The sequence below is a fragment of the Hippichthys cyanospilos genome, chromosome 13 (genome assembly GCF_059441005.1).
Source record: "Hippichthys cyanospilos isolate Australia breed blue-spotted pipefish chromosome 13, RoL_Hcya_1.0, whole genome shotgun sequence".
In the NCBI taxonomy this organism is placed as follows: domain Eukaryota; kingdom Metazoa; phylum Chordata; class Actinopteri; order Syngnathiformes; family Syngnathidae; genus Hippichthys; species Hippichthys cyanospilos.
Window position 1 is genome coordinate 11,113,901 of NC_142381.1, and position 23,791 is coordinate 11,137,691.

At 40.5% G+C, this 23,791-nt stretch overlaps 3 protein-coding genes across 10 annotated transcripts; 1 reads left to right on the forward strand and 2 right to left on the reverse strand.

Moving 5' to 3' along the window:
- The first annotated feature begins 472 nt into the window (after window positions 1–472).
- Window positions 473–3,778, forward strand: ubxn1 (UBX domain protein 1). Of its 3 annotated transcripts, none has more exons than XM_088431896.1 (10): window positions 473–529; window positions 1,001–1,065; window positions 1,139–1,192; window positions 1,265–1,347; window positions 1,538–1,619; window positions 2,447–2,638; window positions 2,707–2,758; window positions 2,832–2,948; window positions 3,030–3,213; window positions 3,293–3,778. In XM_088431896.1, the coding sequence occupies exons 1-10, from the start codon at window positions 476–478 to the stop codon at window positions 3,331–3,333; spliced, it is 924 nt and encodes a 307-aa protein (XP_088288022.1). In that variant the 5' UTR covers window positions 473–475; the 3' UTR covers window positions 3,334–3,778. The 3 variants fall into 3 exon arrangements, with proteins under 3 accessions (XP_088288022.1, XP_088288023.1, XP_088288024.1); XM_088431897.1 differs by having other exon boundaries at window positions 511–533; XM_088431898.1 differs by lacking the exon at window positions 473–529 and adding an exon at window positions 540–803.
- Window positions 3,779–3,946: 168 nt separating this feature from the next.
- LOC148413828 (pre-mRNA-processing factor 39) lies at window positions 3,947–11,108 on the reverse strand. 2 transcript variants are annotated; one of them, XM_088431894.1, is made up of 15 exons: window positions 11,042–11,108; window positions 10,092–10,324; window positions 9,848–9,973; window positions 9,648–9,766; window positions 8,864–9,031; window positions 8,597–8,777; window positions 8,413–8,517; window positions 7,585–7,702; window positions 7,347–7,519; window positions 6,071–6,194; window positions 5,701–5,972; window positions 4,920–5,104; window positions 4,742–4,816; window positions 4,471–4,633; window positions 3,947–4,388 (listed from the first exon to the last, which is right to left on the reverse strand). In XM_088431894.1, exons 1-15 carry the CDS (start codon window positions 11,091–11,093, stop codon window positions 4,317–4,319), a joined length of 2,166 nt encoding a protein of 721 aa, XP_088288020.1. In that variant the 5' UTR covers window positions 11,094–11,108; the 3' UTR covers window positions 3,947–4,316. The 2 variants fall into 2 exon arrangements, with proteins under 2 accessions (XP_088288020.1, XP_088288021.1); XM_088431895.1 differs by lacking the exon at window positions 11,042–11,108 and adding an exon at window positions 10,558–11,011.
- A 518-nt stretch (window positions 11,109–11,626) lies between these two features.
- ganabb (glucosidase II alpha subunit b) lies at window positions 11,627–23,747 on the reverse strand. Of its 5 annotated transcripts, none has more exons than XM_088431207.1 (25): window positions 23,555–23,747; window positions 21,751–21,852; window positions 21,542–21,650; window positions 20,823–20,950; window positions 20,446–20,625; window positions 20,247–20,312; window positions 19,085–19,127; window positions 18,911–18,986; window positions 17,668–17,764; window positions 17,388–17,568; window positions 17,107–17,227; window positions 16,803–17,038; window positions 16,368–16,494; window positions 16,166–16,245; window positions 15,645–15,785; window positions 15,424–15,520; window positions 15,225–15,326; window positions 14,416–14,659; window positions 14,174–14,238; window positions 13,955–14,031; window positions 13,794–13,868; window positions 13,603–13,716; window positions 13,420–13,529; window positions 12,887–12,987; window positions 11,627–12,794 (listed from the first exon to the last, which is right to left on the reverse strand). In XM_088431207.1, the coding sequence occupies exons 1-25, from the start codon at window positions 23,572–23,574 to the stop codon at window positions 12,685–12,687; spliced, it is 2,802 nt and encodes a 933-aa protein (XP_088287333.1). In that variant the 5' UTR covers window positions 23,575–23,747; the 3' UTR covers window positions 11,627–12,684. The 5 variants fall into 5 exon arrangements, with proteins under 5 accessions (XP_088287333.1, XP_088287331.1, XP_088287330.1 ...); XM_088431205.1 differs by having other exon boundaries at window positions 17,107–17,260; window positions 17,388–17,565; window positions 23,555–23,743; XM_088431204.1 differs by having other exon boundaries at window positions 17,107–17,260; window positions 23,555–23,741.
- Between the last annotated feature and the right edge of the window lie 44 nt (window positions 23,748–23,791).

A 23,791-nucleotide genomic window follows, 5' to 3' on the forward strand; every position in this document is an offset into this window, starting at 1 on the left:
AGTGCAATAAAATGGCTCAGTTAAGTAAGGTTAAGTCAAAAACACAGCGCCGAATGGAAGGTTTGAATGTTAAAGTGACACCACAATTGTGACCAGTGGGGAGACGATTCATTGTGGATTTGTATGTGACTAAAACAAAAACCTAGACAAACATCAGAAAAAAATAACGGTATGTGTGTGTGTGTATTGTATTATATATATATATATATAACTGTTTTTGAGCCTTTTTTTCTCAAACAGTAAAAATGCGTGCCATATTAATTTAACATGTTGTTTTGTATTTCTTCCACCCTTCCAGAAAAAATAATGTTTACCCTGCAATTAGGTTGTTAAAAGTCATTTGCACAGCATTGAAGCTCACGCCTATTGAAATAAAAAATATATATGTGAGAGCTGTTCAAAGCTAACAGAAAGTTACTTTTAAAAATAGTTATAGCTATCATTTACTAAGCGGCGTATAGTTGCTCTTCGCCGAATGTATGTCGTTCTTTCTGACCAACGTGGGCTTCCATACTGTGGCTGCAAAGGCGTGAGTAAGCTAACATTTTGTCGTTACTCACTTGTCGTTCCATTATGGACATTCCAATAGAATAGGTGTTGGGTTTTCAACGTTAAAACAGGCACTGTATTCTTAATAGCCTACGTGACGATCAAGTTTGTCGGCGTTGCGCTTTTGTCTCAATAGCCTCGCTTGTATACTGCAACGCTAACGTTAGCCGGGGATCTTTGAATCCTAGCCACACCGATGCTAATTTAAACCCTGTTTGTTGTTGTGTAAGGCAGCCACGCTCTATCACGCTGTGGTAAGATACAATCCTCATCTTCGTCAACTTCATTTGTGACCTTTTTATCACGTTTTAAACTGGATTCCTGAGCTTCAGTTAAGTCATATGAGCCATAGTTGGGTTGCGTCTCGCCGAATGCATTCGTGACGTGACTTCCGTCAATGTGAGAACATGACAGCAAGTAAATGTAAAGAGAGGAAAACGTTGTGTTTCAGCTGACAATGGCAGACTTAACGACGCTTGAGAGCCTGCTGGAGATGGGATTCGACCAGAACAGAGCGTGAGTCACTGTGGATATTTTAGATTTTCGTGTAGAGGTAGAAGAATGGTTTACGGTCGTCCTGTCTTTTCAGGGAAAGGGCAGTGGCCAGCACTGGGAACCAAGGGATCGAACAAGCAATGGACTGGTAAGCCCGAAACACACAAGACCCGGGTCAGGGATGTGCAAAGTGATGGGGATCTACATGTGATCTCTTCAGGTTAATGGAGCATGAGAACGATCCTGACATTGATGAGCCTTACAAGCCTCCTGTCCTGACAGCGCCGGACGATGACCAGTCTGGTATGCAAGAGCTTTCAAATTGCATAACTACAGTTACATAGAGGGTGAAAACACTCAAATGTAAACTGCCGCTTGCACATTCCATATCAATTGTAGAATTAAGCAACCAGGAAAACCATATGGCTGATTAGTGGGCTGGCTCTATTTTCCATTTGTCTTTTCATTTTTTTTTTTTTTTTTGGTCTCTCAGTTGCAAGTGGAGAAGGCAGCCAGACTGGTGATGCTGATAAAAAACCCATGACAGAAGAGGAGAAACAGCAGCAAGTCAAAAGGTTAGTGCACATCAGGGTATTAACAGTTTGTGGGTTTTCATTATACAGCCATCCCTCATTTTTCGCCGTTAATGGGGACCGGAATCCACCCGCGAAAAATGAAACTCGCGAAGTAGTGCCCCCACTTTTCAAATTTAAAAATGTACGCATATTTACTTAAATCTTTAATGACTGAACCCTATACACTGTACAGTAAGTGAGCAGTAACCCCTTTACTTTGAAGTCTCGCGCAGCTGCGGTCATATTAACAGCCGCCCGGACGCTGAATTAAAGTCAAATATGTGCATGATCAAACATGATAATAATGGAGAGTTTACACTTGAAAAAACATTTTATTTGAAAAGAAATCTAGGGGGGTGCGTGTCTATTTTCATAACGTGTTTTTATTGCATATACTCTTTTAATGTTTATTGAGTACCAACAAAAAAAGTGTATAAAATGTTTAGGTTGTTTTTTTTTTGCGTGTTTTTTTTTTTGGCCATGTGCAAAACTGACAGGGATGCACTGGTAAAATTATCAATGACCTTTCGAAGGCTTTCAAGAAAAGTCTGCCAACACTTCTTCTTGTGAAGCTAAACAAATATTAAAGTACCAGGTATTGTAATACTGTACACTCAAATGTTCTGACTGTAAAATCGTTATTTCATGCAAAAAAAAAATAGTGAAAGTTTTTATGTAAACTTTTTTTTTAGTAATTTAGTAACTATAATACACTCGACCATACCACTCACGATGCCAATTTTTAAGGCCCCCTAAGTTTGGGTAAAATACCTTTTTTTACAAGCAAGTTAAATGTAGAAGTCATACCTATTCTTCGTGTGCGTCAGGCTGGAGGAACTGATGCGGATAAAGCAGGCGGAGCGCCGAGAACGTGAGCGCGCCGAGGAGCTGGAGAAGGAGAAGCAGCGGCGGAGGCAGGGCCAAGAGTTGCAGCAGATCCGCAACAAGCTGCAGGACGACGACATGAAGAAGCTGGCCGAGCTTCGGCAGAGAGAGAAGATGGAGGACAAGCTGGCCAGGTGAGGTTGTCGTGAACGTCTCAGAGCAGGAAACGGTGACATCCCGCTGACTTTTTTTTCCGCGCTAGGCAAAGAGTTAAAGAAAAGATAGCAAGAGACAGGGAGGAGAGAGCACAAAAGGTAGTTGACTCGACAAATTTCTCTGCGGAGAACTATACAATCATGACTGGAATTTTTCTCACCTTGATGAAAGTATGGAGGTGGAGGAACCTCGAGCACAAGTACTTCATCAGTCCAGCCTAGCCCGGTGTCACCCACCAGTCAAGGCCCGCCCCCCACCAAGAAGGAGTATGACGAGTCCAGAATACAGGTCAGAATTTGAATACCTCTGAATTTTGCCTTGTTCATGAAGAGCAAGCTCCCTTTACCACATGTCCCACATCAACTACAGGTGCGTCTGCTGGATGGTTCCACCTTAACGGCGGTGTTCAAGGCCCAGGAGCCGCTGGCGGCAGTACGCGTCTACGTGCAGGTGAACGGCAACACGCCAGAAGGTCAGGACTTTACACTACTGTCCCCTTACCCCCGTCACGTCTACACTGATCTGGACATGGAGAAGCCCCTCAAAGAGCTAGGTGAGACAGATTGACCACAAAAGAAACATTTTACTGTTACTAATCCGTCGCTCCCTTTTTTGGTCCATCTTTTGTTTAGGTTTGGTGCCTTCCGCAGTGCTGGTCGTTACCAAAAAGTGAGTTTAGGGGGTAGCATTGAGCGCCATGAGCCTACCTCACCACCTCCACTAGATTTTACACGAAAAACAGACTGGACCCCATGGCTTTAGTGTCACCTGGATTAATTGAAGGTTGAAGTTGCATTATCACTCATATCATCATTTTAAGATTTTTTTTTTTTTTTAATGGCTGTGTGGATGATTGAATGCTTGTTTCGAATGCAGTGATTAAAGTTGTACATAGTAAATCTAGCTGGCATCTGACCAGTGTCAGTAAGGTCAAAACAGAACACAAATTTGAACTGGATTCCTCCACTTGCCTATTTAAAAGGGCCTTAAATTGAGTTCCCCATATTCTTATTTTGTGAGACTCTACTTTGCCAGTTTTTATAAGTCAGAATATAGTGACAAGTATGTCTGCATAATTGACTTCAAGAACTGACTTTCAATAAAGCTGGCTTGGAGAATTGCTGTGGTGTCCTTCATATGCTGCTCATTTTATATGTCGCAAAAAGGCAGGTGGATCACATGACATTCACTCAATTGAAACATTCAACTACAAACCACAAAAGTCTGCATGTGAATAAGGTCAAACACATCTCAGCCTCAAGTAGAGCATTCAAAAACCCAGAAGACACTATGAAACACTTTATGTACATTAAGGGACAGATTCGTATTTTGCAGGGCTATACAAACTCCCTTGTAATAGATGACCTGCACAGTTCGATAATTAAAAAAAAAAAAAAAAACTCAAAATGAAAGCCTCTGGACAGTGGACATACAAAAATAGTTCGGCTTAAAACAGGCCTAGCGAGCAACACTCACTCATGTAGCTTTCCTCTTGCTGCCTTGCAACACTTGAGCCTGATCTCTAGCACCTTGGGAGGAGGAGCAGGATGAAGACAAAAAGATGCTCTGAGACATTTTGTGAGGACCAAACATGTGAGACTGACTGATGTTCTTTTTGTAGTCCCGGTTGCCACACACGGTTGATTTCAGCAACTTTTAGCTGGGCGGATAGTATCCCTGGTTATAATTCCAGGTGTTTTGGTAGCCATAACTGCCGTAGTGTTGTTGCTGACAGAAGGAAACAGAAATTACTACAAAATGCCCAAAAAACCCAAATGAAATCAATTTAAACAGACACATTCACATATACCTGATACCAGTTGCTGTATCCGCTATAATCAGCAGACTGGGTGCTCACGTCCGGGGGAGGTGGTGCAGCGATTGGGGCTTGAGGGTCAGTGGGCGGGGTTTGTGCCGATGAGCCATCTGCAGGCGCGTCTTCAGTTTTAATCACCTTTTCTCCACTTTCGTCCCTGTGGGAAATGACAATAAAATTTGCTAATTGTGCTTCTTTATGAACAGATAGGGTTACATTATCAGTAGGTCAGAAAGGCTGGACTTTTTTGTCTTTCTTCCCTTACTTCTTGTCCGCCTCTCTCTTTGTCCCGCACAGCTCTTTGAGTAGCTTCTGGTGCTCCTCATAGACAGACAGCACACTGAGCAGGACATAGAAACAGGCTGTGAGGAACAAACCAACAAAAGGAAAAAAAAAGATACTTTTTTTTTTTTTGGAACTAATGAATGCAAGACAAGATTGACCTCTTGATGGAGTTGCTGTACTCTTCCACAAACTGGAGGCCGCGCTGCGAGAGGATGATTTTGGTGTGCGCCGTGAGAGGTGCCGCCAAGGCCCGCGTAACACACTCTTGCACCGCCTCAGCAGAGGACCAGGGCTCGCTTGATGCCTCCAACTCCAGAAGGTTCAGGTGCAGCTTGTCGTTACCCTGACAGTCAGAAATAATGGAAAACGTTACACGTCATTTTTCAGAGCACTACTGATACGTAGTGGCCCTTTAGGTCTTGCTGAAGTTAATGTTGAAAAAGGTAAAGCATATATTTTGCCATTAGAAAAATATTCAAATGTTATTGATTAAAACGCCTCTTTGAATGTAAAAAAAAAATAGGGTGCATCAATGTGAGGTTTTTAGAACTAATTATTCTGTTGAAAAAGAATTCCCGACATTTTTTTTTCATTAATACACATCAAAATGTTTTGTGCGGTTATTATTTTTTACCACTTAGGGTCACCATTATTACATTCCGCTAGAATTGCGTTAACAATAAATCAGCCTGTCACTTATTTTCTTGACTAATTCGATATAAAAAACGTTTTAATTTCCCTATCTATCTTGGAAAAACAGAGGACATTATTTCAAAATACTGTAACAGTTGCAGAAAACCAAATTCACAAACGTAACCGAAGATTCAGTTACTGCTTAAAATAGGCAAAAATGTTGATAGTAAATGTTTGAAAAATTTTAAGTATTCAGTAATGATTCAAGCCCTTATAAAATGGTGAAAAGTGCTACTGTACACTGACCGGACTGATCTCCAGTGCGGCTCGCAAAACACTGCGAGCTCTGTTCGGGTTTCTGGCGACTTTCAGGAGTAGTCGAGCAAGCTTGATGGAGTAGAAGGCGTGCAACGTGGGCTTCTCTTTTGACTGGCTCACCGCCTCCTGTAGCAGGGCCTCCGACTCCTCCAGTAGGCCCGCCCTCCGCTCCAAAGCGGCCCTGCGGACACGGACCACGACCAAACCTGGCAAAGTTTTATCCAGCGCCTCCAGCACTCGTCGAGCCTCGATCAGGTCACCTGAAGGTCCAGGCGGGATACGATGAGAAAAGAGGAAATTTAGGCAAAAACAACATAAGGGGAAATGAAACATGAGAAGATAGTGTGCGGTCTCTTACCGTGTCTCTCTTCAAAGGTGGCCCAGCGCATGTGGAGGTTGGGATTGGAAGGCAGGTGAAGACAGGCTCGCTTGTACAGGGCCCGAACCTCATCCATACTGCATGTCTCAAGGTACTTAATGTACTGAACAAAACACAAAGGTCACAAGTGAGAAATCAGGCACAACTATTGTGCTACCTTACATTACAGACTAATTTAATGTGAATTATCATATGAAAAGGCCCCCCAACCTGCACTTTCTCTTTTTTTGCTGGATATGGAAGTCTTCACAGTAATGGTGAGAGTAATAGTGTAAATTCATAATGGAAGTATACAGTATATGATTGCATTTTTTAATTGAGAAAAGCAAAATGATTCCTGTTACAAGGAGTCAGAAAGTATGATAATAATTCTTCTTTGCTTCTTTGTATTCAAATCTTAGATTTTTATGTGACCATATCTGCGTTTTCTTTACTGTTTAAATATGTTGGTTCTCCGCCAGAACGCGGTTCTAAGCAGACTTCTTTGGAAAATCTACTGCACACGGAAGCATTTGTTTTAGTTATTTTCCGGCTCTGCATTTCACATTAGCATGCTTAGTGACCTTTAGTTGGAAAAACTAGTTATTTGTCACCACAAATGAGATCCGCTTGACGCAGCTTGTTTGTTGCTGCAGCGCACAAACTTACGTATATCATATATGTCGCCCATGCTGCATCGTGCGTTAGTTTAACACTGAGTGTTGAAGAAATTACTTCCAAGACTAAGAGCGACAGCGTAACAAAGAAGAAATGCTTTTATCATGTTCTAACCAGTTTGGAGCTTGTTTGTGTGACCTGTAGCATACTGCTGATTGGGTTCGGGTTAGCTCACGGGTCAAGAGCCTTTACAACTTGTGTCGAACTCCAGTTCCCAAGTGTCCTGCATGTTTTCTAGTTTTTATTCATCAACACACCTAATTGATATGATTTGCTCTTTAGTAAGCTCTGCAGGAACTTAAAAATGACCCTAATCATTTAAATCCGGTGTGTTGGGCAGAGAAAGTAAAAAGAAAAAAATCAGGACACTGGTCCTCGAGGATTGGAGTTTGACACCAGTGCTTTACAAGAAAACACAGCTTGAATGATCCTGAATTTGGGGTCACGAGTTTAGTCCAAAAGCATTATATTGCGCAGCCGTAGCAGTGGTGACGAGAATTTAGCAGCTGTAGGCCGCCGCTGCGAAACAAATGTAGTGGAAACACAACTATCGGACACCAGTTTTAGCACTCACAGGTGTTCTAAACATTTCTCTCACCCTGATCCAGAATTCCTCATAAAGAGCGCAGGCGATTAGACAGCGCTCAAACAGAAAACGAACTCTGTGGTCATCATGGACAGTTTTGGTTTCCTCCATCCTTTCCTGAGTCTGCGCTGTCACATCTGGGCTCTCCGTGCTCTCTTTGACATCTGTGTCTACCTCGTTTGAGTCTGCACACACAAACGTGACTGTCAAACAAGTTGGTTTTGACTCCACCTTTACAAGAGGGTATCACCTTTGTTATGGACTTCGGAGTCTTTGTTCAATTGGGCAAGCTCCCAGTCCAGGTAGGCGTGCCAACCACGCAGCTGGACTTGATCAAGAGGCTTCACGTGGAAGTAGGGACGTTTGATCTACAAATTAAATGCATGAAATTTGTAAGACATTTCAAACAACGGCAAAAAGCATTTTTACTTTTTAAAACTACCGGTACCATATTTTAAAACTAAGCAGATTATTTGACGTCATTGACACCTTGTTTTTCCTGCTTTGACCAAAATGTATGTACTGTAAGTTGTTGCTAATTCTTATGACAGTAGAGGCAGTCCTGTACTTGTACTGACTTTCAGTGCATAGTGTCAGGGCTATTTGTAAGTAAATTGGGGAGTCCTACCGACCACTAAAACATGTCAGACTACCTGTCCTTGATTTGCTTTCTATAAAAAACTGAAGAAATAAAATTCGAAAATACACAGGACTACCGAACACCGACCTAAGGTTCATAAGAATTCTGTGGACCTATGTGCCCTGAAAGATGGGCAAGTACCCGCACCGCAACACACACTTTGTCCTCTCAAGTAAGATGAGTAATAACAAACAAATGCACTGTACTGTATTTAAAAAAACAAAAACAACAAAAAACAAAAACAAAAAAATAAAATCAAATAACGGCTCATGGAAATAAAAACAGTGTGATAAAACATATTTATTATACATTGGGACATGTGAATGTGAGACTATGAAGTTCGAAAAGGTCACAAACAGTGGCTCATAAATCGAGGTACGACTTTGTTGAGACTCTTCAAGAGTGATCCGTGAATCCAAACAACACATCATGACTTACTGTGTCTTCAAAGTTCCATCTCTTGCGAACTTCATTTTCATTCTCTTGGTAAATGGTGTCCCGACGGACCAACACTTGTTCTCTAATCCTTTGAATCAGCTCCTCCTAAACAAAGTCAACATGGACGAGGATGTCATTAAAGTTCTGTAGGTGTCTAAGTGCGATGTGGTGAAAAGTCACTGACCGAGTCTGTGTCCTCAGGTGTGGCTGGTTCTTCCTCCCCGGGCGGCACCTCTTTGCCTTTCTCCTTGGACTGTTCAGCACGCTCCACTTTCTGAGTTTCCCGGCAAAAAGCCCTCACCTCCTCATATTCCTCCAGGGTAAGCAATTCTTTGGGCTCATTGCTGTTAAGATGGGCTTTGAATCTATGACAGATGTCACACGTAACGATAATTTAAAGTAATGGTAATGGTTTTCTCAATCACGACCAGCGCATTGGAGCACCTCTTACTTTTCGTAGTGTGTGCTGTAGTTCTGCGTGGGAACTTTGAGGACTCTGTCTAGCACAGCTATGGCGTTCTTCAAATTGCCTTGCTCCTTCTCCCATTCAACATATAGATCCCACAGCCGATCTGAGTGGAAGTCCAAGCCGGCTGCTACAACGGCGTCCTCAAACACACTGAAAGTTGAGGATGGTTATCAGTAAAACACATTTTAGGTAAAAGATAACCCAAGTAACGGTATATCATTTCCTTTCAAAACAGTAAAACTTGATTTTAAGTCCCTCTCACACACTTAGAACTTTTTTTTTCTGAATAGCAATATACGACACAATTCATTTCATATATTGTAATTTCATTATTCCTTCCTTTGTATGATATGGGTCAGGTTATACAATGTAATTTGAAAGATCAAAATGTACATTTTTGCCGAAATGCGTTCAAAGCATGTATGAGTGTAAAACAACATTCAAGCATGCATACGGTCACGATCTTTACATAGAGAATTTGGGAACATGTCCCCATATCCCCATATTGAACAATGCAAAGGAAAAACAGAAGTCAGCAACCCAAATATTTAATTTTACAATATTTTCAATCCACCCCCAATTATCTAATCATATTCCCCTTATTATTGCATTTGTGTAAAGTGAATAAAGCATCAAAATGTATCTGTTTTGATCAAACCCAACTGACAGGAATTTCACATTTGCTGTTGACTAAAAACGACATCATAGTCGTTCAGGGCTCTGTCATTCTTATTTATTTATTTTTTAATCATGAACGTGCACGTACCTGCGAATACGCTTGGGAGACTCGGGGTGGTTCATGTCCAGTGTTCCCAACAGTAAATTGATGTAGTGAATCCACAAATCGACACTCAGAGGGATTGACTGAAGACCCTGAATGCACACCTAACACAAAACACCTGATCAGCACCATAGCCTCTGAAAGCCGACAAAATACAAGCCACAAAAGTTATTTCAGTTCTTCACCTCAGCTGCTTTGTCGTTGTTACCAGCACGACGCTCCACATCAGCAAATTTTTTCCAATAACCATAGCAGAGTGGATAGCGGCTGAGGAATGCCATCAGGGCTCTCCGTGATGCTGCGTTGTGACCCTAACAAGAACATTGACTCCATGTTACATAATGTATCTTGAATAATCAAATAGGTCAGTGCCACCTAATATGATACTGATACTGACTTTTTTGATTCTTATAAACTTCAAGCTCTCACCTCTTGCTCACAGTACTGCAACAGGTCAGTCCAACTGGTGAAGTCTTGAGCATTTTCGTGTGCTGCAATCCACAGTCGTTCAAAGTCTGCTGGCAGATCGTCTCCATCGTCCTCTGTGGCTGAAGGCAGTGAGAAGGAAGCCAGGTCTGCCTCTCCAGTGGCTGAGTCTCTGCAGCCGTTCTCGTCGGACATCTCTGATGGAGGTAGCATGGGATCATCTGCAACCTCCATGGCTATAACAGAACATTGATGCATGCCTTTGGTTATTTTGAATGAAAAATATCGATTGGTTTCATTTTAAGTCAAACACATCCAGTATAAACACTAATATAATTTATATTGGGTTGATGGAATAATTATTAAGCAGATAAGGTCGCCCTTTTTCAACAATCCAAAGAAGCTGGACAATCCTCTGATGTAGACTGATATGTGCCCTTGGGCTGGCACTGCCAACGTCACAGCTCACCTGTTTACTGGGTTTTGATCACGTGACGTTCGCAATGTGAGCCCAAATTTCACTGTGGAATGTTGCGTCTTTTCATGATGGCTATCAAGTTCAAAACACGCCAAATAAATGTATTAAAACAGTATTTATTTTACCCCAACAACATGTTGAGACAGCGGCAGCTAACTTAATTCATTCGGAGCCCAGAATAATAACTTTTTTCACTCGAAACCGCTATGTAGAAACTATGACCAATGTAATACCACAAACGAAGAGCTAAGTCACTCTATGTGATAAGTTGCTTAAGTATTAAATATATCAAATGCCTATAAATGTTTATGAACGCAAGTTAGCTTAGCTTCGACTAGTCACGGCTACCCTCAAACCTAACACCCTTACGCGGACGATTATCTTGTGCTCATTTAGACCAAACCAGCACATCGTGCATACTTCCAACATGTCGCATAAGATCGGTATGACTTGTATTTAGCTTTGTTCAAGGTACCCGAAGGGTCTCCTAGGTCCCCATTGCCGCTCATTTCGTCTTCCGTCGCCATGATGGCAAACCTCGTGACGTCACGAAACTGCGCCAGCACAACGTACCTGCGTCTTGACGTAGGTATGTGCGCCACAAACTGTTGGGTGAAAATTCAAATGAACAAAAAATGCCAAGTACAATATTCCATAGACCAATGAATGGTAGATACGATTGCAAACGATCGCAAAGTCAGTCTGTCAATCATGTAGAGACACAAATACTTAAAAGAAACAGCTAATTCAAACCCACACAGAAACATATCACTTCTCACAAATAATAGAATGCTTGCTGTGTTCAAAGGTGGCTCAGACTATGTCCCAACAGTAAACATCTAAGTCGGGTGCAATCTTTACCCGATTTAAATGTTTACACCTACATTTAATGCAGTAGGTGTGTTTATAAATAAAAAAAAAAACGTGTAAAGAAATACTTGCAGCTTGCTAGAATGAATTGTTTCTTCTAGGTTGCTTGACTTCCAAACAAATCAGGTCTAATCCAACATGTAAAAAAACTGATACATAAGACAACATAAATAAATCATAGTGACTCCTGTCACATTTGGTCATCTTTATTTTCACTTGGTCACATCTTTTAAAGTATATTTGACAACTGACAGCTGGTCTGCTCCTTCACATCCATTTCCACTGTATCAAGTTGAACCAACAGAAAATTGCAGCAACATTTACAATCATAAAAACAATACAAATGCAGATTGACAATTTAACAGGAGAAAATCTAACTTCCGATAATTAAAGTTTATGGACTGCAGCTGACATGAATAGCATTTTTAATATAATTCAGAAAACACAAGGGGCATTCCTTTCAGATTTACATTTAAGATAATTGCGACCCGTAAAATCTGGAAATGTAGGATTCAAGATGGAAATTTAAACAACTTTTAGGTTGCTACAAGTGCATTAAAATTTCATAGTAAACATAACAAATGGAAATGCAAACATATCAAAACAAACAAAACGAAAACTGTCAACAGGATGGCCCGTCCAGGTCAGTGGTTCAGTAGCCAAAAGGATTTCTATTGCCAAGAAGGAACAACTTTTTTTTTTTTTTTTTTGTGCAGCAGCTGATTGACATGATCACTATCAAAGCAAATATTTACTTCCCTATACACAACTTCATCTGTTACTAGTTTGTGAAAAGTGTTAAACTGAAAAGGTGAGCAGGATCAATTGTTTTCTTCATATAACAAAACCTAAATATCTAAAATATGTTTTGGCTGAAAAAATATTCTCAACTTGTCATATACTAGTAATACAGAGGATTTGCTATGACATTTACCTGTATATTTGTACTTCAGAGGTTCCGTAGCATATGAATTGTGTTAATTATTAATACCAGTTTTCATCATTTATGTATTACACAAAAGAGGGGTTCATGAGTGTATAGACTTTCATTTCAGATAAGTATAGGACGCGTGCGGGAACTTGACATATGTACTCTAAGTGAAATGTATGTATGTATATGTGTCTGTGTGTGTGCATGTGTTTAGTTGTCGCATTTATGTTCAAGTTTACACAGTGGGGAATCCTGTTGCTCATTTCCTTTCTCTTCAGTCACTCTTTGCTTCTGCTCGTTCTCTTTTGTCTCCACGGTCACTGTAGCATCACAGTCCAGTCAGCACCTGCATTCATGCCAGGCTTGCGGAGTGTCAACACTGATGTGGAGGCATCAAAGTCAAACTCAAGCTTACTCGTCTGACCATCTATGGAAGGAACCAAAGAAAGGAAAGTGCTAAATGACAAAAAAAAAAAACTCTTATGCAAATAGCATGTGAAAACAAACAAGTGGACTTACCGGCTGTCTTTAGGGTAGCCATGGTGGGCTTACTAGCCCCCAGTATGACGATGCGTTCAATGGTGGAGAGGGTAGAGAAATGGGTGTCTGGAGCTAGGTTTCTGTGAGTCATGACAATGTCAGTTAAAAAAATATTCAGCTTCAGCAATGGCCCTAAGCATATCCACGGCTTGTATAGCTTTAGCACCTAGCCATTACTCACTGAAAAACACTTTTTTTTTTTTTTTTTGCACCATCTTGGGCAAAGAATATGTTGAAGTGAGGTGAGGAGCTTAGTTTAGATACAGGTGGTTACCATCATGTGGTATTCTAAGTGCCAACGAACAATGTCTTATGTGAGTTGCGGGGCTTGGTTTAAAGTAATGTTTTGACAGAATCTTGGTAGCAAAGAACTATGGTAGATTAAATTGAGGAGTTTCATTTAGATGAAAGTAATACATTGCTGTTTTTTTTTTTTTACAGGGGCCACTGCATTATTTTCCTCAACTAACAGCAAGACTAACATTTGCTTTTTACTTCTCAATGAAACTCACAAAGAGGAGAGATTGTTGTTTGCAAACGACAGCCTCCTGTGAATGAATTCTTTCTTCTCAAAGTTGAAAGTGTGCCCATCGTCAATGTAGAGTTCTCCTTCTGCAGCTCTCTATGGAAAAACACAACACTTCTTTGAATACAAATGGCTACTCGCAACATGTTGTGTTCAAAATTTGACATACCTGATGTCCAAGGGCCACATACACAGTGTAGGGGTCATGTTCCATACAGGTGGAGGATCTACGCACCCGAAGCTTTCGGGGAATAATGGAGCCACCACGCTGGAAAACTGGGATCTGATGTGAAGACAGAAAACACCATTAGTGAGTTAAGCCCCAAGCAAGAGAGTATCTTACAGGTGTGTGCATCTTACAGAGCTCATGGTGACAGGAATGTAAAGATTCTGGCCACCACTGTGTTTCTGGAAGGTGTGAACATCAAACCAGACCTGATGGGCAAAAAAGTTGAGAACGATGGATACCACCAAGTCGACAAAGACGGTTTTAGAGCATCAAAACTTTTTTTCTCCCATACCTCTTCTTTTCCGGGCAGGTAAGCGGTTACTCCAGTGGCTCCCTCTTCAGTGACGGGGTGTACCAACAAGTCTCTACCTGCAGCAAAGTAGATGTTACAGAAAATCTTTGAAATATTTACAAATTCAGGGCCAACATAAAGACAACCAGGTTGAGGACGCTCAACTTGGACGATGCAGCAGAACTATGCAGAAGTCTAACAATAATTTTTATTACTCACCAATCAAGAACTCATCCTCCAGAGCATAAGTAGCAGAATCTTGAGGATATTCCACCCACAGCGGCCTGCACAAAAAAAAAAGAAAAAAAAAATAGACTTACACTGTCCAGTCGTTTCACTACATGGCATAGAATTGGATACATTACAGTTAGATCAGCTAATGTTTTAATTCATAGATCAGCATTTGACTATGAATTAAAACATTCGGGTCGGGAGAAATTCAAACCCCACAAGATACTCACCTCATGACTGGATGCCCAGTGCGATATGTGTGGTAGAACTGCTGGTACCAATATGGCAGGAGGCTATAGCGTTGGCGCACAGCCTCTCGGATCAGAGCGGTGTTCTCCGGGCCAAAGAGCCACGGCTCGCGACGGGCGCTGTCCTGGTGGGCGTGCGCCCTGAAGAAGGGCTGGTAGGCTCCAGTCTGGTACCAACGCACCAGCAATTCTGAGTTGGGAGACTTGAAGAAGCCCCCAACATCAGCTGTCAGACAAGATGAGCAAATATGAACGAGGATCATGAGAGTTATACTGCAGTCATAAAGTAACTTAATATTCACGTAGTGGGCCCTTTAATTTAAACTAAATTTGTTCACATCAGGTCCATTTTCCCCATTCAATGAAGTTTAAAAGACATTATTTGGGCAATTAATGGCTACCACTATTATGATTTTTACAAACAGGTGTTTATATTGAATGGCTATCAAGAAATAGAAATGGAAAAAAAAACAGCTTTTGGGTTCCTTTGAAATACAATTTAAGTATAGCAGGCAACAGACAAACCCTATTAAAACAGAAAAATACTGATATTATACTGGTAATCCATAACAAAAGGAACTACGAGAGAAGAACAATAATGGAAAGTTCTGTTAAACATGCAATTTTAGGCTCTTGTGACTAGTTGGGATAGTTCAACATTTCATACCTAAAAATCATCACTGAACGTCTGTTACAACTGAGCATGTTAGAGTAAAACATGCTGGTAACTATTTCAGCATTTTGTGGCAAACAAGTACTAAAAAAAAACTACCCAAGACAGAGGCACTTACCACCGCAAAAAGCCATTCCGACCAGACCCATACTCAGACACATAGGGATTGAGATTTTCAGATGGCCCCACTCAGCCGCATTATCACCAGTCCACACAGCACCTAAAGATGCACCCATTAACACTTAAACAATGCCTCGTTCCTCTCTAAACTGTGATAAAACATTTGATGAAGGGCAATGAAACTATACAAGGCTCACCATAGCGCTGTGACCCAGCAAAGAAGGCCCGTGACAAAACAAAAGGTCTCTCGACCCCTCCTGATCTCAGAATCAGGCCCTCCGCTGTCGCTTTGTGCTGCAACAAACATAACAATTAGGACAACAGCACATGCAAATATTCAATCACAAGTGATAATTTTGCAAAGATAATATTTTTTAGGTCTTGCCCTAAAGTAAATGTTGCAAGGATTTCTGCTCACCACATAGAAGCCATAAAGGTTGTGCAGGTCACGGTGCTCCCACTCTCCATGCTTCGAGTCCTTGTGCATGGTGATCTCAGGCCCGTTGAATATTGAAGGCTCGTTCATGTCGTTCCATATGTACAAATTCTCCATTGTACCCTGGGAGAAAAGAGTGGCTGAATAAACTCGCACATTGCAACACGTACATGAACCCAAATATTAAATGTATAGTTGGCATTAGCCACTTTTAGATTCTGATGAGGACAAATGTTGTGGCCTAAAATGGCCTTATTTGTAATAGTAGGCGGTGGATGCCAAAAACATTTAATATACAGAGGAAAGGTCCATTTGTTTCAACAACCCAATGATGGAATTGTGGCATTTTTATTTATTCCAATGAGGAATGCTGCATTGGAAGAGTATTGCAAACACATTCAAGGAATGAATGAACTCAAAATCCAAGGCACCAAGGTACCCATTAAAGGAATCGTAAGTCATTGCTGTTTATTAAACGTCAATTTAGCTGCCACTGGTCTCACCTCATACTGGTCGTAGGCAAACATGCTGGCCCACCAAGCTCTCATGTCCTTGAGGGTGAAGTCTGGATAACCAGCACTGCCTAAACAAAATCAATCAAGTCCAATACAAAATAGTAAGTAAGTAAGGGGGTTCCGTAAGGATTCAACAAACATCTTGTGTACTACCAATGCATTTTCAAACAAAATTTAATGATTATCTTACCAGGCCAGCACCAGCCTTCAAAGTCTCCCCCATCTTTATTCTTTGTGTAAAAACCTCGAGACTTGATTTCATTATGGATCTTGTAGCTACTGTCCACTTTGATATGAGGGTCGACAATAGTTACCATCTATTACACAGAGAGAGAAATGAAAAAAAAATATTTAGCCAAATCAACTACATCTTAATAATATATATCATCTTTCAAAAAAATTTTGGCCCAAATTAGGCAATTCCAGCAAAACTTAAATTCTATGTTTGCAATTTTTCAGTGTTGGAATAAAATGTGTTTGAAAGGTTTGTTTTATGTTAAAAGCATGATCTCTAAATTGCATAATTTCCCCGATTGCAAGTCTAAAACATATTCCGACATGATAACTGGGGGTTCACTTTAAACAACATGTAAACCTCAACAATGAGTTCCAGCTGTACTCAGACCTTGCGCTTCTTATCCATGATAGACTGAAGCATTTCCTTGGGTGTGGGGAAACTGGTGGTATCCCAGGTAAAGTAGCGTTTCCCATCTGTGTGCTCGATATCAAGCCAGATGAAATCACAGGGGATTTCGTGCTCGTCGAAGCCTGCATCCACCGACAGCACGTCTTCCTGATCATTGTAGTTCCAGCGGCTCTGGTGATAGGCCAGTGCGGCCAGAGGAGGGAAGGCTTGGGTGCCTGACAAAAGTTACACAAGACTGAGCATTCAGATGAAGACAGTCATCATCACATCGTATTCCTCCTACCTGTCAGGGAAGCATACTGCGAGAAAACATCTTTGGGTGTAGGGCCCAGCATTACGAAGACATCAATGATGCCGCTTTCAGAGAACCAATGCACATCTGTCTGTGGTGTCTCACTGGAGCCCTGCACGTAATCCAGCATTTTTCCAAACACAGTCTGAAGAGAACCAAATAAAAGTGACTGGCTAAATTGGCATCTAGTTCATCCATAATCATTATTATCATATTGTGACAAAAACATCTGTAAAAGTAGGAGGCTTTCCAGCATGGGAGGGGTCACAAACCTTCCCTGCAGTGTTGGAGCTAATGTCCACCCAAGTCTCGGCAGCGTTGAGCCAAAATATTCCTGTAGTCCGCTGGGCATTGTGGGCCAACATAACAGGTATGGAACCATAAAGTGCCATGGGAACATTCAGTTCATATTGGAACACATCCAAATTATAGAGCCGATATGGATCTCCACTTCTGAGAGGTGGACACAAACAAAAAAATTCCTCACACGTCACACCTTTCAAGTTTCACCCACATCCAATTGAAAATTGTTGTTTCATTGTTTCAACTTACTCTGTAGTTTTAAGTCTGAGACTGTCTGCGTGTTCTGGAATTCCATAGACATGCTCCACCCCAGGCAATGAAAAGTCTAGACCAACAGCAGTTGGACCTGAAATGTTAAGCGCAGGCAAACCAGCAACATTAAAACAAGTTAACCGCATTTCCTAACTGTTGTATTCATTCAACAGTCAATCAGGACAAGTGCTTCAGACTGTGGCCTGCCACCAAAGTGAAAATGTGATATCCCTCCCACTGCTGTTACACAACCTGAATAAGTGTAAATCAAAAAATTAAAAAAATATATATAATACACTGTCTAATCTGAACCCAAACATTATTTTAGTTTTGTTTTAACTTATTTTTTTTGTAAATTTGTTGGGGTGTTTTTTGGTGTGGTGGTTCATTTTAGTATGGTTTTACGGAGTTTTAGTGATAATTTATACACAATAAACCCCCACACTCATGTATGAAAAAAGGACATTTTCACTACACACATAATTTGAGAAAATGTATAAATGTAAACTGTTGTTTATTTATCTTTTTGATTACGTACTATCATCTTTCATTTTATTAAAACTAAACCTTACACTGGGGGGCGGGACATGTTTATCTCCTACTTGCACATGATTAAAATGTTTTTGTCATTGTTTTTCCTTAAAAATGTTCAAATGATATATGTTGGTGTTGCACATCCTAAAGACACCCAAAAGACATACAATATAGGTCAAAGTCAAACGTTTAGACACTAATTCTAATTCGGTGTGTTTTCTTAATTTTCATGACAACTTACATTGTAGATTGTCACTGAAAGCATTAAATCTATGTATGTTATTGTTGTACTTACTAAAAACATATTTTATAGGTTAGTTTCTTCAAAATAATTGTTTGCACACTCTTGGCATTTTCTCGATGAGCTTCAAGGGGTGGTCATGAAATAATTTCCACTTCACACGTCAGAGGCAATCAGTGGTAATTTCTTGCTTCATCAATAGAGTTGGGATCATCAGTTGTGTTGTGTTGATGTCAAGAATTCTTTTGATGGCCTTATGGGATGACTGCTGAAATTCACATTCTGCCAAAATCCAATTATAGCTAAAGAAAAGAGAGTGGCAACCATTACTTTTAAAAAAAAAAAAGAAGAGGAGGTGTGTCCAACCCTTTGGCATGTACTTTATATGTCCGAGTTAAGTGAACTTTTGTGTGTATGTGTGTAAATGGTGTTAAAACTTACCGCTACAATTTATAACAAACTTACCATTAGGTTTGCTGTCTGTAAATGATTTAAATGTTTCCTCCCACATGCCCTCTTCCTCTTTCTCCTCCAATATAGCCTGCATTGTAAGAGGGGGAGCAAGTGACATCTAAATTAGAAGGATTTTTTCCCTGGTTTTCACAGTAGATATAGTAAGACCGAATTAGCATGTAGGACCTCATTCTCCACATCTGCATCCTCAGCCTCTCCGTCTGCCAGTCTGCTCCATGGCACAAGATGCAACAGCATATAAAAGTATGAGGGAAAAAAAAAGTAGTATGTCGCATTGGAGGCATTGTTTTAAAGAATTACAGTGTAAATAAACAGGGAAACATGGGTCAAACACACGGGGATGACAACTGCCACCATAATCAAAGACAACAGGTGCGCTAATAGGAACTCAGAAAACTGCCATTTATTCCTTAAAGCCATCCATTTGCATCTAGTTGTTGTGGGATATGAAGCCTACTCTACATTCAGTTGTAGAGGTGCCTTATTTGCAATAGCAAGCATGCAAGCAACAGATGATTCTTAAGCTAATTCCAGATCAAAAGAAGATGCTGCAGGGTTAGGAAACAAGGCTATGGGATGGGGATAAAGGAAAACATGTTCACACTGGCGGTGTGTGCATTCGAGACTAAAGCATTATTTTTCTTAAAGCCATTAGCACAACCCATTATTTAGCAGGCAAGAGGAAATACTTTTATGTAACAGGGTACAGGCATTTTTTTAAAATCATCCGAGTAGAGATGGTGTTAACTCTCCTACAATTTTCCAAACTCGCATGGCTCAATCGTCTTTTAATCAAATCTGTTTCGCTGAATAGACCGGAAATTAGCCCGTATCAGTCCCCGCTGGTCAGTATGTCACCATGTATACCACCCTCAATGTAAGCAATTTTTGTTGGTTAGGTCAACAAAACTGAAAATCATATACCGCAGTAATATCATTGTGAAACAAGCTAACAGGCAATTTAGTTCCTCATTTCAAAACAAAAGACTGAACAAATAAGGCCTAAAAATCACCAAACTTAAATGACTTAATTTATGTTTCAAGATCTAAAATGTAAATAGTACAGTGTATTTCAACGAAAATTATGAATACTGAGGACGATTCCAACTATGTTAAGAGGGAAACGATTCAATTTAGAGTTTAATACAGCAGCAAATACATTGCACTCTCCGCCAGAGCATCAACACCACCCATCAAAAACACACCGTCAGCACTTCAATTATTTGTGGGGCAAAATTGAACTTTTGTTTAGAGACACTCCACAAGTATGCTACGATTTACATATTAGTACAAGAAATATAATACACAACATTTTTAAGGTCTTTACCTAGAGAATACACTCGTGACATTATTCCACACACTAGCCAATGTGCTAGTTATTAAATAGGAGAAACTGGGGTGATAAGGAGAAGAGGACAACCAGTCAAAACCAGTCAAAAACCACTGATCGAGGTATGTGTAGTTTACAAATGAGGGCAGGCATTTGTCAAAAGTGTGTGCATGTGTGTGTGTGTATGGTCTCTCACGTGTCCTTGCGCAGCCTTAAGTGCTCAAAGGCCAGGAGGCCACGAGAGTTTAGTGACAGCAGCACATCTCGCCCCTCCATAATGTCCAATCGGAAGGGCCGTGCGCTGACAATGACCCTTTGAGACTCCGCCCCCAGGGACAGAACCACACCGTTCTCATCCTGAGACAAGAGAGACAGGCTGGGGAGGGGGAAAAAAAAAAAAAGGAATGTTGATATCAAGTGTGATGATTTGGTTGGGATCAGGAAACTCAATTGAAAAATCCCTGATGAAAAAGGAAAAAAAAAAAATGATGACAACCATGTATGTCTTTCTGATTTTGCAGCTAGGAGACGTCACCTGCACAGCAAAACTTCAACCACCCATGAGACACTTACGGCTCTGTAGGTGGCTCTCTGATAAGCACGTCGGGGACCTCGTAGCGAGGCTTCAGCGGCTTCAACTCATTAATCTTCACCCTCGTTATGTTTCCCTGGAGACGATAGAGCTCCAGTAGCAGACGCACCTACAAGCCAGCAAGGAAACCATACAAAGGAATCAGAATGCTGATTCATGTTCAAATTTAATTTGGATTAACAGATATGGCCAAAATATGTGTAACCTTTCCATGAAATGTCTTTTTGTAACATCCTGAAAGCTACATTTTTTTTGGGGGGGGGGGGGGGGGGGGGTGCTTTAAATTTGACGTGTCAGGCATTATTTTTTTTTACTTTTATATTTTACTTAATCATTTATAAGGTAAACTTAAATACATTAAATTCTTAAGTGCAGTTCAAATTCAGATCATTGTTTAGTGATACATGAAAAGGTGATAAAATAAAGCCACATACCGAGAGGTATATATTGTGACTTATGTAGCTAAATATAGAAATCCAATCGACAATACTGCTTATGATACACGGCACTAAAAGCTTCAACTACAGTAGGACACATGGTAGATTTATACATAGGTTTCAGCATTTTTTTCCTTCACAGGGGCATTAGTTTTAGACCGTTCTTGCACTTAAATTTGATTATGCCGTACACGTGTCTCGGCTGTGATGGGTGGAGTTGTTAAAGTGTCTTCCTTTGTGAGACTATATAGTGGGTACTGCACCTTGTTTTTGTCATTCTTGAGCTGCAGGGTGAGTCTAGTGCTGGTTAGCTCCATCGTGTCTAGTAGGGCTCGATAGGGAGACTCGCCGGGGTTCAATGCTCGCTGACGTCTGTGACGTCACAAAAGTTAAAAGGACGACACAAACGTAACACTCAAAATGCATTCAGAAACATATGCCTTCCGATTTGTATTTAGTTGTGTTAACTCACTTGCAAAAGGCACTCTGGTCACAGGTTCTGAAGTTGGCTCTCTCCACAGCCAGTGCCCCACTGAGACACACAATAAGCCAGAGCGCCAAAATAGATGCCATCCTACAAATGGAATCGAGATAAAGGAAGCTTCAGTTGGATTAAGCACGGAAAATCAGTCATGTGTGCGGACCAAGTCAGCGTAAGGGCTTTAGAGGTCGCTTGTATGGATGCTACTGCAAATCTGAATGCTGCTGCCAGGCCTGTTTACAGTAGATAGCTGAGGCACATTTTCCTCATTTTCAAATAATTACAGTCATTCACTGGCCAGGCACGTACATATTCCATTCATTCGGTGTAAACTCATTGACATTTTCGGTCAATGTGGGCATTAGCATTTGTTCCCATACTAGATGGCAATTTCTATAAATCACCCTGCATACCTCTTTTTAACTCAAAAGGAACTGCACAGATACAATGCGTGAAGTGTGTCTTGTCTTTTAGTATTGTTTGCATTGTGAACACTACTGAAAGGTTTCCCTTGTGGATTAATAGATTATGTTGTGCGCACGGGGAACACCGCAAAACCAAGGATTGTTATAAAATTATACGACCAATGACGGACAGTTATGCTTTCCTAGTAACATTGTATATGTTATAACATGAAAATGTGAAACCTTGTAGATATTTCAGAAATAAAGTGTTACATATTGATATTTTTCAGATTCTTACCTTGTTAGAATGTGACAATTAAGAAATTCTTAGCATCAGTATCTTCACTTCAGTAAATGTAATCATTAATAGCATAGGTAAAGGTACGAAATGCCCTTAAAAACAGACATTTGTATTGAATACTCAGGAAGAAGTAACTGTTTCACAAAGGTTGGTGATCCCTGAGACAGAGACTTGTCTGTTTCCCTCTAATTGTGTTGAATGAGCTGTCATGTCATAGAACTTTATTTGTAATTAATCTTCATTCCTTAAAACGATTCAAATTTAGCTTTCATGTGTTCATCAACCCAAACATTTAGCAGAGCTATTTCAATTTAACTGCAGTGTTAATTTGAACTACTGTGAATCACTTTTTTGTCAAATTAAAAACAAATGTGAAATGTTGTGGTTCTGCCTTTAATTAAAGCAAGGATTGAATTCTTCCTTTGTGAAACAATTTAGTGGGTCCTCAATAGGAAGAACTCAAATTAAAAGCGTTCTTATTGAATATATAATTACAACAGATTCTGGATGTGGAGCGTAGTCTGTCCTGACAGCAGACAGTCCTGTTTCACAATTTCACCATGGTTTCATAGAAATTCACATTCTAACGTCATTTTCAAATGAAAGCTTTTAACTAGCATGCACAGAGTCCAGTAATAAGCTAATCACTTTAATCAACTATTAAATCAGGGATGCTTACCAGTCCAGCTACAGCAGCAGCTAAAGCTAGCTACCATTCATCGAACTTCTGGAAAACTCTTAATAACGATCACGCGCAATGAGTCTAATTTGAGAAAGTCAAAGCCAGCACGTTAAACTGATGGGACGAACAACCGAACTGAATCGCTGCCTTCATTTCAACACGCTTCGCTTTGTCGCGCTAACTCGATAGCAAGCTTCCTAGCTAAAACGCAGGTTGACGGACGAGACGTTAATTCAATTGCACGATTCTCAAACTGTCGAACTAACGATTGCCTCTGGTCATCTCTAAACGGGCAGACAGGCACGATTACGACTACTATTCTGTCCGCTTTGAAACGACAGATGCCATAAAGCAACATAATAATCATAAACGTCTATCACATTGAAAGAACGAGACCGTTACTCTTACCTTTCAGTGAAGGCGGCCATCTTGATTATCCCTGGTCAACTCCGCCTCTTACAGATTTGGACAAGTGGAGAATGTTCCATCACTGACCAAAGCGTTAACATATAGTAAAAGACAGGGATCTTAAGAATTAACACAAAAACGCAGCAAAATCGACTTGTTCTTTTTATCCCAAATGCCAGTTTGCGGACATTTCATTCATTCATTGTTTCCACGCGAGGTAAGATTAACGTGGAAGCG

What these genes read in the sequence shown, in the direction of transcription:
- ubxn1 (XM_088431896.1), top strand. Translation starts at nt 476, where the DNA reads ATGTATGTCGTTCTTTCTGACCAACGTGGGCTTCCATACTGTGGCTGC. An exon ending in GCCGGACGATGACCAGTCTG is followed by an intron (nt 1,348 to 1,537) that starts GTATGCAAGAGC and finishes TTGGTCTCTCAG; the next exon opens with TTGCAAGTGGAGAAGGCAGC. An exon ending in ATGACGAGTCCAGAATACAG is followed by an intron (nt 2,949 to 3,029) that starts GTCAGAATTTGA and finishes CATCAACTACAG; the next exon opens with GTGCGTCTGCTGGATGGTTC.
- LOC148413828 (XM_088431894.1), bottom strand. Translation starts at nt 11,093, where the DNA reads ATGGCGACGGAAGACGAAATGAGCGGCAATGGGGACCTAGGAGACCCT. An exon ending in GGACCTAGGAGACCCTTCGG is followed by an intron (nt 10,325 to 11,041) that starts GTACCTTGAACA and finishes GTTCTGTTATAG; the next exon opens with CCATGGAGGTTGCAGATGAT. An exon ending in CACCTTTGAAGAGAGACACG is followed by an intron (nt 5,973 to 6,070) that starts GTAAGAGACCGC and finishes CTGGACCTTCAG; the next exon opens with GTGACCTGATCGAGGCTCGA.
- ganabb (XM_088431204.1), bottom strand. Translation starts at nt 23,574, where the DNA reads ATGGCCGCCTTCACTGAAAG. An exon ending in CGGAATGGCTTTTTGCGGTG is followed by an intron (nt 14,660 to 15,224) that starts GTAAGTGCCTCT and finishes CTTGTCTGACAG; the next exon opens with CTGATGTTGGGGGCTTCTTC. An exon ending in TTCCTGTCACCATGAGCTCT is followed by an intron (nt 13,717 to 13,793) that starts GTAAGATGCACA and finishes TCTTCACATCAG; the next exon opens with ATCCCAGTTTTCCAGCGTGG.